General features: G+C 41.9%; 1 protein-coding gene across 8 annotated transcripts in view; it reads right to left on the bottom strand.

The window, feature by feature from the left end:
- The window catches only part of fat1a (FAT atypical cadherin 1a), a 42,777-nt gene that overhangs the window by 16,480 nt on the left and 13,038 nt on the right, over positions 1–13,259 (bottom strand). For all 8 annotated transcript variants that reach the window (XR_798440.1, XR_798441.1, XR_798442.1 and 5 more), the window contains 7 exons: positions 11,244–11,519; positions 10,733–10,943; positions 6,084–10,145; positions 5,282–5,478; positions 5,024–5,177; positions 3,465–3,698; positions 34–420 (listed from right to left, as the gene is read on the bottom strand). Coding sequence is in view for 5 of the 8 variants with exons in the window: in XM_010772252.1 (XP_010770554.1) it covers positions 34–420; positions 3,465–3,698; positions 5,024–5,177; positions 5,282–5,478; positions 6,084–10,145; positions 10,733–10,943; positions 11,244–11,519 (5,521 nt within the window). In the remaining 3 variants the exon portion in view is untranslated. The remainder of the gene's footprint in view (positions 1–33; positions 421–3,464; positions 3,699–5,023; positions 5,178–5,281; positions 5,479–6,083; positions 10,146–10,732; positions 10,944–11,243; positions 11,520–13,259) is intronic.

The raw sequence follows: 13,259 nt of genomic DNA, 5'->3' as shown, positions 1-13,259 counted from the left end.
AAGAAAAGCCATCTGTTTCCTGCTACCACATACCGGTGCGAGGGTCAACGCTGAACATGCCGTGCTCGTTTCCGCTGATGATGCCGTAAGAGATCTCCCCGTTAGCATCCGTGTCCCGGCTCGCTGCCTGCACTCTGAGCACCTGTGTGCCCACCGTCACGTCCTCAGACAGGGTAGCCATGTATTCACGGTGCTCAAAGACTGGCGGATTGTCGTTGATGTCCAGGACGGAGATCAGCACGTGGCACAGAGAGGACAGGCGTGGGGAGCCCTGGTCACTGGCCCGGGCCTTCAGCTCGTATGTGGACTGCACCTCTCGGTCCAGGGGGCGCTCCAGGCTCATAACGCCGGTGTGCTCGTCAATTGAGAAGAATCCTTCAGCGGAATCGACCAATGAGTAGAGGATGTCGCTGTTAAGACCTGAGATGGAGTACAAAAAGGAAAATTAAGTTGTTTTTTTGTTTTTTTTTTGTGACTTTGACAATCCTCCCTGTCCCTGTTCCCTCATCTCAGCAATTATACTGCTGAGTAGAATGTTATCTTCAAAGAAAAAGATGAATAGCCACATCAACAGAAACACTCCCTTAAGTACAGGGCTTAACAAGCATATTGATTCTTATATTGATGTATTGATTCGTGAATGATTAAAACCGTCTCCCTTTATTTTCATTCCGACACATCCATCTTTCACGAAGCCTCTGATAAACAGGAGCTGTAAACGTCTAATCCATGCCATCCTCATAACTCATGTCCTCCCACTAGCAAGACGCTCCGAGCAACAAGACAGAGACGGATCACAATAATAATCATAATGCCTTTCTGCAGGTGGCCCCCATTTGGAATACGCTATTATATTCCCATTTATCAGGTAAGTGCCCCTATCCTCCGTGGATCTCATTATCGTGCTGGAGACTACCACAAGAGCCCTGCTTATATGGTTTCCCATCACTTTTATCTGGTCTGATCACCCTTGGGACAACTACTTAATGGTGGTTAAGTAATTGTGCTGAATTTCAATTGGCTATGTCCCCTAATATGCTCACTATAATCTCAAGACTGGAATGTTTAATATGAAAGTAGAGTTGGGATGCTGAGTGGATGGATGGATAATGAATCAGCCCCTTCTTTGTCATACATGATAGTAAACTTAATATCTTTGAGTTTGAGATAAGTGGTGAATAAAACAGGGATACACTTTTCATGGGCGTTCTAAAAGTTTAAAGTGGACCTATCATGCTATATTTGAATAATATAGTGTAGGACCACACCTATATAAGGCATATTTATAGTTTTTATTTTTCAAAATACCAAACAGATCATGCATTTTAGCCATTCCTCATTTCGCTCAATTTAACACTGTCTTTGGGGCTGATTCTGTGAGAACAGCACCATCTACAGGCCTGGCATATGTACTACAGCGTCTCCAGCGCTTTCGAACGGCAATGTCCGTGGCTGTCTCCTCCTGATTGGTGGAGTTGGCCCAATAGCCGTAGCGCCACTTCTGCGACGTCAGAGAAGTGTTCAAATCTGGATCAGTCTGTATCAGATCCGTTGTAGCCCCTTTTTAAGAGATTTGGGTATGGAGGAAAATAGAGAGGGTTGTGTTTTCTGACACTTGGTGAGTTCCCTGGAACACCGGGGACACATATTCATGTATACAAGACACATGCATTTTGCATGATAGGTCACCTTTAAAGAGAAAACTGTTGTGTGCGATGCTAAATGGTTCTCAGTTGCAGCCCTATTTTAAAGACAATGTCATGGTTATATAGCTAAAAGCAAACATTCTAGCTCTACACTGATCTTACACTGACACAACTCCTTGCTGCAGTAATGTGGGTAAGTAACAAACATATTCCAGCCAAATAGGCAGGTGGATTATTGAGACAGCAGCACACAGCATCCAGTGCCAAGAATGCGTCCTTGCATAGATACTAGAGGCAAATATCGATGGAAGATAAAGCAAATATTTTCTCTTCGTAGGAGGGTTACATTAGGCTTCATGTTTACTGCTGAGAGTCGACTGAAGCCTGACTGAACTGGGTCAAAGCTACAATGTCTAATTCTTCTTGAACGCCTCACATGTTGCTTGGGACTCACCAGTTGTGCTAAAGAAATACTAGAAAGACAAATAAAAAGAACTCTGATGTGTGCGATGCCCACATGTGAGATACAACTTCTCAAACTCCCTCTGCTACACTCAGTGCAACTCTAAATAATTATTGCCCCTGGCTAAACTGCAGGAAGCACCTTATTTTCTCAGAGCCTCCTTCAAGTACCCTTATCCTAGATATTTGAAAATGTGAAGAAAATTCCATGCCGGCAAAGCCTCGGGGGAGAACATTTCTTAATCCCGGCACTCTCCATTCACCATTTAAAGTTTCCATCTAAGCAGACCCAATTCTATCATCTCGAGCTGTCAGTTCTCCCAGGATAGGAAACAGAGGGCGTTGATTCTGTGACAGTGTACAGGTTAGAGTGGTTCCTGCTAAACTAAAGGTTTAATCTAGAAAGACAGGTCCAATGGTTTCCTGTTAACGTCTCCAGGAGTTTAAATTACTGTTTGACTGCATGTTGAACTTCCCAGTCTTACCCAGATGTGAGCTGCTCAGCGGTTGGCAATGCTTGGCGAAAGGTAAAGATGCCGGAGACAAATATATGTGACCCTGTGGCTTTGCACAATGCAAATGGAAAATTGCATCAGCCCTTTTGAGAATTCAGCTTGAAGAGAGAAGAATTTCATTAGAGTGTAATGGAGCTTTTAATTTGGGGGGTTGATCATTCATGAAATTCCACATTTGTTATCCCTCCCTCTTGCCATTTAGTGTAATGCAGTTGTATAAAGGAAAGATAATAACCAGTCTATTGTGAGCCAGCATTTAGCCGAGAGGAACATTCATACTATGATACAGGAAACTTTTATAAGTGTAAATTGTTGAACCCCTTTTTTTTTGCCTGAGTAATGTCTTTGTGTGCATTTTTCAATTTCAACGTTAAGGTATTTGTGACAAGCAACAGCTCACAAAACTGTATCTAAAACATAGCTTTAATATGAAATGTTGTCCAGTCATGGACCTCCCGGTAAGTAAGCGCAGTAAGCCTGTAAAATGTGGATTGTTTTACATGTTGAAACTACGTATACAGGGCGACAGTTAGTGATACTCAGCATTTAAAGACTTGAGGGGGTGGTCGATACATACAAACATATTTTGGGACCAATAATTGGAAAATTACAAAAAAAATGTTAGTGCCTGTTATCATTGTAAGCTGCATAAAACTGTGTAAAAAAAAAGAGAGCTTGAGATGTGGAACAACAGAAAATGGGGGGGGGTTGATCTTAGCTAACATTGGTAGGAAATGTAATCCCATGCCTTGGTGTAGATTTCATTTTTGTTTTGTGGTAATGGACTGATAGTTTCTCAAGTACAAAGTCATGTTTACACTGTGCAAGCAAATAAACTCACCAGTATCGATATCATTTGCCAGCAGTTTTGCCACAAATGTGCCCGTCTCTGTGTTCTCAAAGACTGTGATGGTATAGGTTTCAGATGAGAACTGAGGCGTGTTGTCGTTGACATCGTCCACAGTGATGTGGATGTCTGCCTCACAGTACCGCCCTCCTCCGTCCACCGCCCGCACTCTGAACCTGTGCTCGACCTGCTCCTCTCGATCGAGGGGCTGTAAAGTCTTCAGCTCCCCTGAAGGTGAGACAGAACAATTTTGAGCAAAATACACAAACATGAAGAAATACACTCTTTTGGGAGATCTCATTTTCCATTTAAAGAATAATGAAAAATCCTTTCATGTTACAAACAGTCATAAGATGAAGAAAATGAAGATGAAATTGAGTTTATGTGTAAGAAGACAAAACCATGTATACTCTTAAAGCACAATGGCCCCCTTGTATGCTGTCTACTAAACAAGTAAAACACATCCAAACAACTGATGGCTTTGAAAAGAGAGAAGAGGGGAATAAATAAGTAATTGAAGCCCGAGAAAATGGCAGAGAGAGTGGGGGGGATGGAGGAAACCATCAGAGTTGGCAGCTAGGAGCAGCTTGGAAGTATCCTGGGAGGCGAGGCAGCCAACATTACCAAAACCTCTTTGGAAAACTCCAGAGCCTCTTGGCGGTTCTCATCTGCAATAATCCTACTTGTAAGAACTGAAGAAGAAAAAAAACATCCTCGCTCCATAACAGTAGCACTGTGACAGCTGGATGGTATTGTTGCCTTGGTGTCAGTCTCTTAGCGTATCGAGGCTGAATTTTGCCGTTACTGAAGGATTCTACGCAGGAGCAGCAGATGTGTTGTATAGCTGTTTAAATGTGGCTTAGTTTGTTTTGTCATCCCATGCTTTTAACTTGGCATTTCTTTTAAAAACAGGTTGGTGGTGATTAACTGGCAATGTTTTTATTTCTTTCTCCCGAGGTGCCAGATGGAATCTCTGATTTAGCGGGTCTCCCAGAAGAATTGATTTGGAGGCAAGAAGTATAGAAGTCATAAATTCAATTTAAGTGCACAATTTTGTGTGCTAGTGCCACTAAGTGTCTTTCAGCTACCTTGCAAGGAAATGTTCCTGGCTGATTTAAAAATAAATAAGTAAAACAACTGGGCACAAAGAAAACACACTTGCCTCCACTATAGCTAATAATGATTCGCTAGGTACACACACTTATTTCAGAGGGATCGCAATTCTCAAATCCTAAGACTGTAGAATATGAGATTGCTGTTGCGTAAAGCTGCCTTTTTGATTTTGTGGCTTGAAGCAGAGGGCCATGAGTGTTTTAATGAGAGACTTTAACAAGAGTGCCTCACATATTGCATCCTAATATTTCAAAACAACCTGCAACACAGCTGGAAAGCCTTCTAACTCAATGATTGTGGACAAAAAAGGCTTCAGAGAAAAAGGATGAATGTCTAGAAAGAATACTATTTAAAAGTGATCTAAAAACATCACTAAATCAATACTCTTATTCATAAATATAAACATTTGCATCTATTCCTGTAAGCACACATATACACACCTGTATCAGAATCAATGTTAAACAATTCAGATCCAACTCCTTGCAGATCATAGGAGATTTGGGCGTTTGAGCGGATGTCAGCATCTGTAGCAGAGACCTGCAAGATGAGCCTGCCAGCAGGGGAGTCCTCTCTGACACTCTCACTGTATAGTGACTGAGGGATGGATAGAGAAATATAAGTGAGAACTAGGAAGACAAGGGCACATCAAACGCAAATAAATGCTGAATTTTAACAGTCCAGAAAACAGTGTCATTTACCTTTTCGCAAACAGGACTGTTGTCATTTGCATCCAGCACCTTGACCTCTACAATGGCTTTGGCGGTAAAGATGCCATCACTGGCAGTAATGTTGAGGAGATAATTATCCTTCTCTTCACGGTCCAAGGACTTCCTGACAGAGACCTTCCATTCATTCTGGATGTGTTCGATAGCAAATTGGCCAAGTGGGTCCCCTCCTTTGTGTTAAAAAGACATATACCAATTCAGAATCATCAACAACTCAAGAGGCAGGAAAGCAGCCAGAGCCATTATAAAGACACTAACAAAAGGCTCTGTCCTGAATTTAAAACTACATTCCACAAAAAATCCATCAATTAATACTGGAATCATCTTTGGAGCATATCATTAAAACAGTAAATCCTTATTTCTAAATGAAATCTGTTTTATACACAAGCAAACAAAGAAAACTGTACACAAACGAATGCCTCATTGTGATTCCTCTTGATATACCCAGACTTGGCAGAGTTATTCACACTTGCTAATCAGCACCCGAGGAAGAATCTTTCCCCATTCGATTTCAAAGCATTATTTAGATAATTATACATTTCTGTATTATGATGACCCTTAATATGTGCCTTGAGCTTCGGCAGATTAACCGATAAATCAGACTCCTAACAGATAATAGTATGGTGTAATGTTTCAAAGATTAGATATTATCATCATATTAAGAAGAGGCATAAATGGATAATCCACCCTTAGCTCTGTTAATGAAAACTGTTACACAAAGGAGTAGGGAGTAAACTCTGGGCTTACAAAAAAGCACAACCTAATAAACTCTCACCTGTAATGAAGTAGTTGACTTGTTTATTGATGTCCTCAGAATCATCGTCTGTGGTGCTGAGGATGGCGATCACTCCACTGGGAGGAGGGTCATCTTCACTGACTGTTCCTTTGTAGATCTCTGCCGTGAAGCGTGGTGGGTTGTCGTTCACATCAGCGACTGTAACCTCCACTTTGGTGCCGTTAAAGTGTTGGACTTTGTCGCCTTGGTCTGCGGCTAGGACGGCAATTATGTATTTGTTCATCTTTTCACGGTCTAGCTCTTTTAAGGTGGTTACCCATCCAGTTTCACTATTAACAGCAAACAGCTCGGAGATCTCCTGCGAATTCTGCTTTGAGTCCAGGCTGTAGACAACATGGCTGTTGGTTCCAGAGTCTTGGTCAGTGGCTTTGACTTGGATCACTTGAGCTCCACTTGGAAGGTTTTCCACAATGACAGCCTCGTAAGGATATGCCTCAAAGACAGGTGTGTTGTCATTAAGGTCTTTCACCTGGATGTTAACATTTACAGACGACACAATCTCATAGTTCTCATGCTGTGTTTGGGAAAGCAAAGTGAGTTGGTACCATTTGGTGGTCTCATGGTCTAGGCTTTTCTGAAGCTTCAAAGCCCCACTGTCTCTGTCTACAACAAATACCTCATCTTCATTGCTCTCGGGAGTGTTACCCTTCACAAGGCTGTAAATGACTGTTTGCTTACTTTCTGCCTGAATAACATCGATCTCTGTACCGATGGGAAGGTCTTCGGCAATTGTGTATCGGTATTGTGCTTCCGCAAATTTAGGAATTTGTGTCTCTGGTGCTACAATCCTGATGTAAACCTGTACAACAGATTCTTTGGATGGATTTCCAGTATCCTTTGCCCTCACAAAGAATGCATAGAGCTCATTTTCAAGTCCAATGAGACTCTCTTTGGTTATGATGACTCCAGAAGTTGGGTGAATTTCAAAGTTCTCCTCAACGTTTTCAACATCTGCTTCAATTGAATACTCAACGTCAGCATTGCTTCCCTCATCCATGTCTGAAGCTGCAATTTTAACCACAGAAGTTCCCCTTGGGGCATCTGATGCAATAGTGGCTTTGTAGTCAGCTGCCCTGAATTGTGGGGCATTGTCATTGACGTCTGTGAGAATGACATTGACTACAGAAAAGCTCACTTTCCCACCCCCATCCTTAGCTGTGAGAGAAATAGGAATAACCTTTTCGACGGTATTCTCACGATCAAGGCTCTCAAGAGTGAAAATCTCTCCGTTTTCATTGATAGAGAACTTGTCTTTTGCAAAGTCATTGACAATCTGGTATGTTATTTGCCCGTATATGCCTTCGTCGTCATCTGTTGCCTTTGCTTCTGCTACCAAGGTACCAATAGGTGAGTTTTCAACAAGCTCTACCAAATAGTCCAGCTGAGAGAAAGTTGGGTTGTGAAGGTTGGCTCCAGTAACTGTTACTATGACCAGGGCTGAGTTTCTGAATACACCGTCTGATACTGATACATTGAGGTTGTAGAGAGGCTGCATATGTGGCCTACGGTGGTTGGAAATGAAAATGGCGCCGGTGTGTTTGTCGATGGAAAAGTTCTGATCATCATTTCCGGATAATATGGAGAACTCCAACTTATCTAAGTCGGAGCTATCAACATCCGATGCCTGGACTTGGGTGATAAAATGTCCACGTGGGGCCAGTTCACTTATAGAAGTGTTATAAGTGTGCTGTGTAAATATTGGAGCATTGTCATTAAGGTCAGTAACATCTATTGTTACAATAACATCACCAGAAAGGGCTGGAACTCCGCCGTCCACAACACGGACTCTCAACTTGTGCTGCTGGATCTCCTCATGATCGAGAACTTGAGCTGTGGAGATTATTCCTGTGTCACGGTCAATGATAAAGTAATCTGAACTCCTCCTCTTTTCTTCAACTAGTTGAAAGAATACTTCTTGGTTACTCCCAGTATCATAATCTTTGGCATCAACTTGCAATATAGATGTTCCAATGACAGAGGCCTCTGAAATACTGGCATAGTAAGACTTCAACAGGAACACAGGGGCGTTGTCATTTACATCTTCCAGTATGATATCGACAAAAACTTCAGAGTGCGCTCCAGTCAGAGAATCTGTAGCCCTAACATTTAACTTATAGGCGGGATGTGTTTCAAAGTCCAGTGGCTGAATCACATGAATTACACCTGTGTTGAAATCAATGGAGAACTGTTTGAAAGGATCCCCTTCAGCAATGGTGTACACAATACGAGGGCCTTCAGAATCATTGGCCTGTACGTGAAGCACAGGTGTGTGTAATTGAATGTTTTCAGGTATTTCAATGCTGTAAAAAGGCTTCTCAAACACAGGCATTGCTTTGTTCACCACTGTTATTGGCACTTCTACTTCTGTTGAGAGTGGTACCTCTCCATTATCCTTTGCCATAACAACAACGACAAAGTCTGTCTCGAGCAAATCCTTCTCAAATTTCTTTTTTAGGGAGATTTCCCCAGATGGGGTAATTTGAAAGTGCTCTTGGTGTTCCTTCAGGTAATAATGGATGACTGCATTCGGGCCCATGTCTTTGTCTACTGCTGTGACTTGTCGGATGACCTGGCCTTCCTCTGCGTCCATCTGGACCAGGGCGTGATAGGGTCGGTTCACAAACATAGGTTTGTTGTCATTTAAATCTTCCACTGTCACAGTTACTAGAACGTGAGCCCCATCTTCAGATGTGTCCTCTTTGGTGACCTCAACAACTATTTCAAATGTGTCCTGTGCCTCGCGATCAAATGGAATCCCAGTGGTTGAGAGTACCCCAGATGTGCGGCTGATTTCAAATCTGCTGTCAGGGTTCAAAATCTTGTAAAACAAGGGCTCGTTCAACTGGTTCCCAACAACAGCGATGGCTGCTAGTGTTTTCTTCTGAGAAGAGTTTTCTTGGACGGAGGCTTTGAAGGACTCCCTTGTGAACTTCAGTTTACTCTCCTTGTTTTCCTTCACATTTATCTTAACTGTAGCAACAGCAGCAAATCTACCATCGGAAACCCTAACTTTTAATTCATATCTGCTCCTGAGTTGTGTCACATTCTGAATAGAAATGATGCCTGTGATTGGATCTATCTTAAATTTATCACCAATATTTCCCTCTGAGATGGAGAAAATAAGTTTAGAGTCTGAGTCTGTGGGGTTGACTTTAATGACTTCCACCCCTTTGTAGGTTGGCACTTTGACAGTTGTCTCGTACAGTTCTTGGCTGAAAAATGGTGGACAGTCATTTATGTCAATTACTTCAATGGTTACGTTGGCTGCTGTCTCTGCAAACAAGCGTGGCATTCCTAGATCATGGACCTGGACTGTGAACTGGAAGACACTCCTCTGTTCATAATCCAAAGGTGTTGTGATTCGGACAGCTCCGGTGCTTGAGTCAATGGCAAAATAGTTATGTGCGAAAGGTTCGACAATTTGGTATATGAGCATGGCATTCCGGTCGCAATCAGCATCAGAAGCCCTAATCACAAAAGGCGTGTTTTCATGAGTCAGGACAACACTGTTGATGGGGGCAGACTCGCTAATTAATCCTTTGAATTCCTTCTGGACAAAGATAGGAGCATTGTCATTTTCATCCTTGAGGTGAATCAGAAGAGTTGCGTTGCTGGAAAGTCCTGCCATGTTAGTACCCTGTATGATGAGCTTGTATTGGGAGGTGGTCTCATAATCTAAAGCTTTCTGGGTCACAATCACTCCTGAGTTAGGGTTTATATCAAATGCGTTGTTGATGTTGCCACCTTTTAGTTGATAGAAAACAGAGGACTGGCTGTCGGCTGTTACCAAGCTCACAAAACTTCCTGGATTGACTGATTCACTAACTTCTGCAGAGAACTCTTTTTCGGTGAATCTTGGGGCTGCATTATCAGAAACTGTTACTGCAATGTTAACAGTGGTGGTTGTTGACAGTGAAAGGTTTCCATTATCAGATGCCTTAACGGTGAGTTCAAACTGGTTATTGCTGTTGCGATCAAGCTCTTTGGACACCTTGATTGTCCCGAGAACAGGGTCGATGGCAAATGAGTTTGCAACATTTCCTGTAAGAAAGAGAAAAGAAAAGGAGAGTATATAAGATGATGCTGCACTTTTTTTGGGCCTGGCATTTAATGCAACACATATATGGTCAATTATTTGTGTTTAATAGATTACTTTGATAAGTATCTGAAGTGTCAGAAATGCTAACGTTCTTTCCAAGCCAGTCATCCTACACCATCAGTTTGACTCAAAACAAAGCAAGCTACAATTCTATTACATGAAGTCATCTAAGCTATGTCAAATGTGTGTATGTATTCATATAAAAAGCTATTTGCCACATGTTTCTTGCTCTCATACAACAGCGTATTGTGGGAAAAAACCATCGTGGGAAATTCAGAGGGGGGGGGGATCTACCAATCTCCAACGTATTTGGAGATCGTCCTGACAAAGGCTTCAATATTCTCCTACTGTAAAGTATTCCATTCATGATCAAGATCCAGTGGGCAGCATGACTCAAGATTACTCATACATTTTTGATGAGCTGATTTCATTTGCATTAATTTACAATGAAAGCTTTCTGCTATGAGAAGAAAAACACAAGGGAAATTGTGGCTTAACCAAGTGGCAGAGCAACTGTGTGTGTATTCACCTGATTCAATGCTGTAGACAATCTCTGCGTTATAGCCCTTGTCTTTGTCAAGAGCCGTGACCTGGAGCACAGCCGAACCTACGGCTGCAGATTCAAACACACGGCCGGTGTAAGGTGTGCCTATAAACCAGGGTGCGTTGTCATTGGTGTCATCCACGTCGACAATAACACGCACAAGGTTCCTCTTTACTGGGATGTCCTGGTCTCGAACCTAAATACAAGACATTTAGAAAGGGATATAGAGTATATTAGGATGAGGGAGGAAGAAAAGAAAGAAAATAAAGTGATGGGAAAGGATGCTAGAGCCCTCGAGGGATTCTTCAAAAGCACAATAATAAAAGAGCAAAACATTCCTATTTTTTAAATAAGCATACAAATAAACAAGCTTATCTAGATTTCATGGATGTTTCTTTTTCAACCAAGCAAACAATTCAAACAACTCCATTAAACCATAAGTAGCAAAATAATTAATAATTTAACAAGATATTTATAACTTGTCAGAGGCTCATACCATGACGGTGAGAATGTGACGATGCATTGTCTCATGATCCAGCTCCTCAGTAGTGAAGAGGGTGCCCGTTCCTGGGTCTAGTCGGAACTTCCTCAGGCTGAAGGGGTCGGTGCTGCTCAGGAGTGTGAAGGTTAGCTTGTTCTTCTCGTCTCTGTCCACAGCTCTGACCTGCAGGACCTCAGTCCCTGCTGGTTTGTCTTCAGGGACATTCACCTCATACACCTTCTCAGAGAACTGTGGTCGGTGGTTGTTGGTGTCAATGACACGGATCAGCACCTATAGGAGACAAGTACATTGTAGAGAATATAAATATAACATCTGACGCAGTTAGTTTTTAAATCATTTTAAATTGTGAAGCTATTATCCACACAATTTCTAATTGTGTCTTTGTGTATGTGAGATGGAGTTTTTCAAAGAATAACTGGACCTTTGAATCAGTCAAAAGACAAATTGCAAAGTTAAACTTTACTTTTGAACATTTTGTTTAGAATGTAGTTCTAAAGCATGGGCCCTCGTCCTGGGTTAGGATGTTGTAAGGGTTAAGGTTAAATTTGCAAAAACATAATTAACATACTCCAAAAATCTGATAATAACCAAAATACTAGTGTGAGCGTTAAATTACCGTGCTGGTTTTTCACAGAATAATGATTAACAAACAATAAATATTCAATAAACTCTAAATAGTCAGAAACAGGTTTCTGATTATCTGTATTGTATGTGTACACTACTCTATACCAACACACACATACACACACAATTCACCGATACTCCTTCTTCCCCACCTTCAGTTATACGCAGCGTTTCTGTATATACAGACCAGATCGATGATGGCAAAAGCAATATTTTAACTGAATGGCCACTTGATGCTACCAACAGTGAAAACAAGAAATCAATGATGAAAACCCACAGTGCATCCTAATGAACTGTGAGCTACATTTCAGAGCAGGTTTTAAAGTGAGACTACTTCAGTGAAAGCCCACAAAGCTATGACTCTAAACTGTTGACGGATAGGAGTCTTATACAGGGATAACAACAATACATAATATGTATAAAAAGTAATATACATTTTAGGATTGTTTTGGTGTTACTGATTTGCAGATTTAATATTATGCTTATGTTTTTGCAACTGTTCGGATTGATATTCATAAACAAATCTATACACATATTCGTCTTGCTTTAGACAGCAAAAGTGCACTGGCTGTGTTTTTTTTGCCCCACTCAAAACAAAGAATCTAACATCCCCAAACTGTAAAATTCCACTGGGAGCATGTTTTATCAACACCAGCCACTCGTCTACTGGACTTCCGACAGAGGATTATGGAGAGCTGCTGGAATGCCATCTCTGCTTCCCAGACCAGAGAGGGGCTTCTACCGTTGCCAAACATGGGGAACAAAGGGATCAGCCCAGATTAGACACCTGCATACCAAACACCAGGGGGTGATGTCCCGTAAGGAAAGCGGGTAAGGCGAGCTGGTGCAGGAACAGTGAAGAGGACTTTAGTCACAAAAGCTCTGACCAATTGTCAACTCACTAGCTGACCAGGATTTGTCAGATCTGTGGTCAACACTGTTGTTTTCCGTCATAATACTGTTTGTTGATCGCTATGAGCCTATATCAGAGACAAATATAGACCCAACCTGACAGCACTGATAGCATTTACAATCTGCTGTGTGCTGGGATGTTGGCAATGCTGCTGAAGCTCACAGATGTCATCTTGCAGGGGGAGCGCTGGGCTGCACGCTGTCTTTCGCTGCTGTGAACTGGCTGTTTTCCACGAGTCATAAGCAGCCCATGTCACACTGCTAATCAGGATGCGTAATGTAAAATAAAAAAGATTTTCTAGTAAGGAATTAACCCTGAAAACGGGTATGAAATTGGACCTCTAGTGTATGTTGCACCCTCAGACAAGCATGTTTTCTCATGACATGCCAGGCATCATATAGTTCCAGATCTGCAATGTCTCACTTCCACCTTTACACACACAGATACACATGCATACGCCCACACACAGATAC

This window comes from Notothenia coriiceps, unplaced genomic scaffold (assembly GCF_000735185.1).
Source record: "Notothenia coriiceps isolate Sejong01 unplaced genomic scaffold, NC01 NC01_scaffold00011011, whole genome shotgun sequence".
In the NCBI taxonomy this organism is placed as follows: Eukaryota; Metazoa; Chordata; class Actinopteri; order Perciformes; family Nototheniidae; genus Notothenia; species Notothenia coriiceps.
The sequence above is the reverse complement of the archived record's forward strand: the minus strand, read 5'-3'. Positions and strand labels throughout refer to the sequence as shown.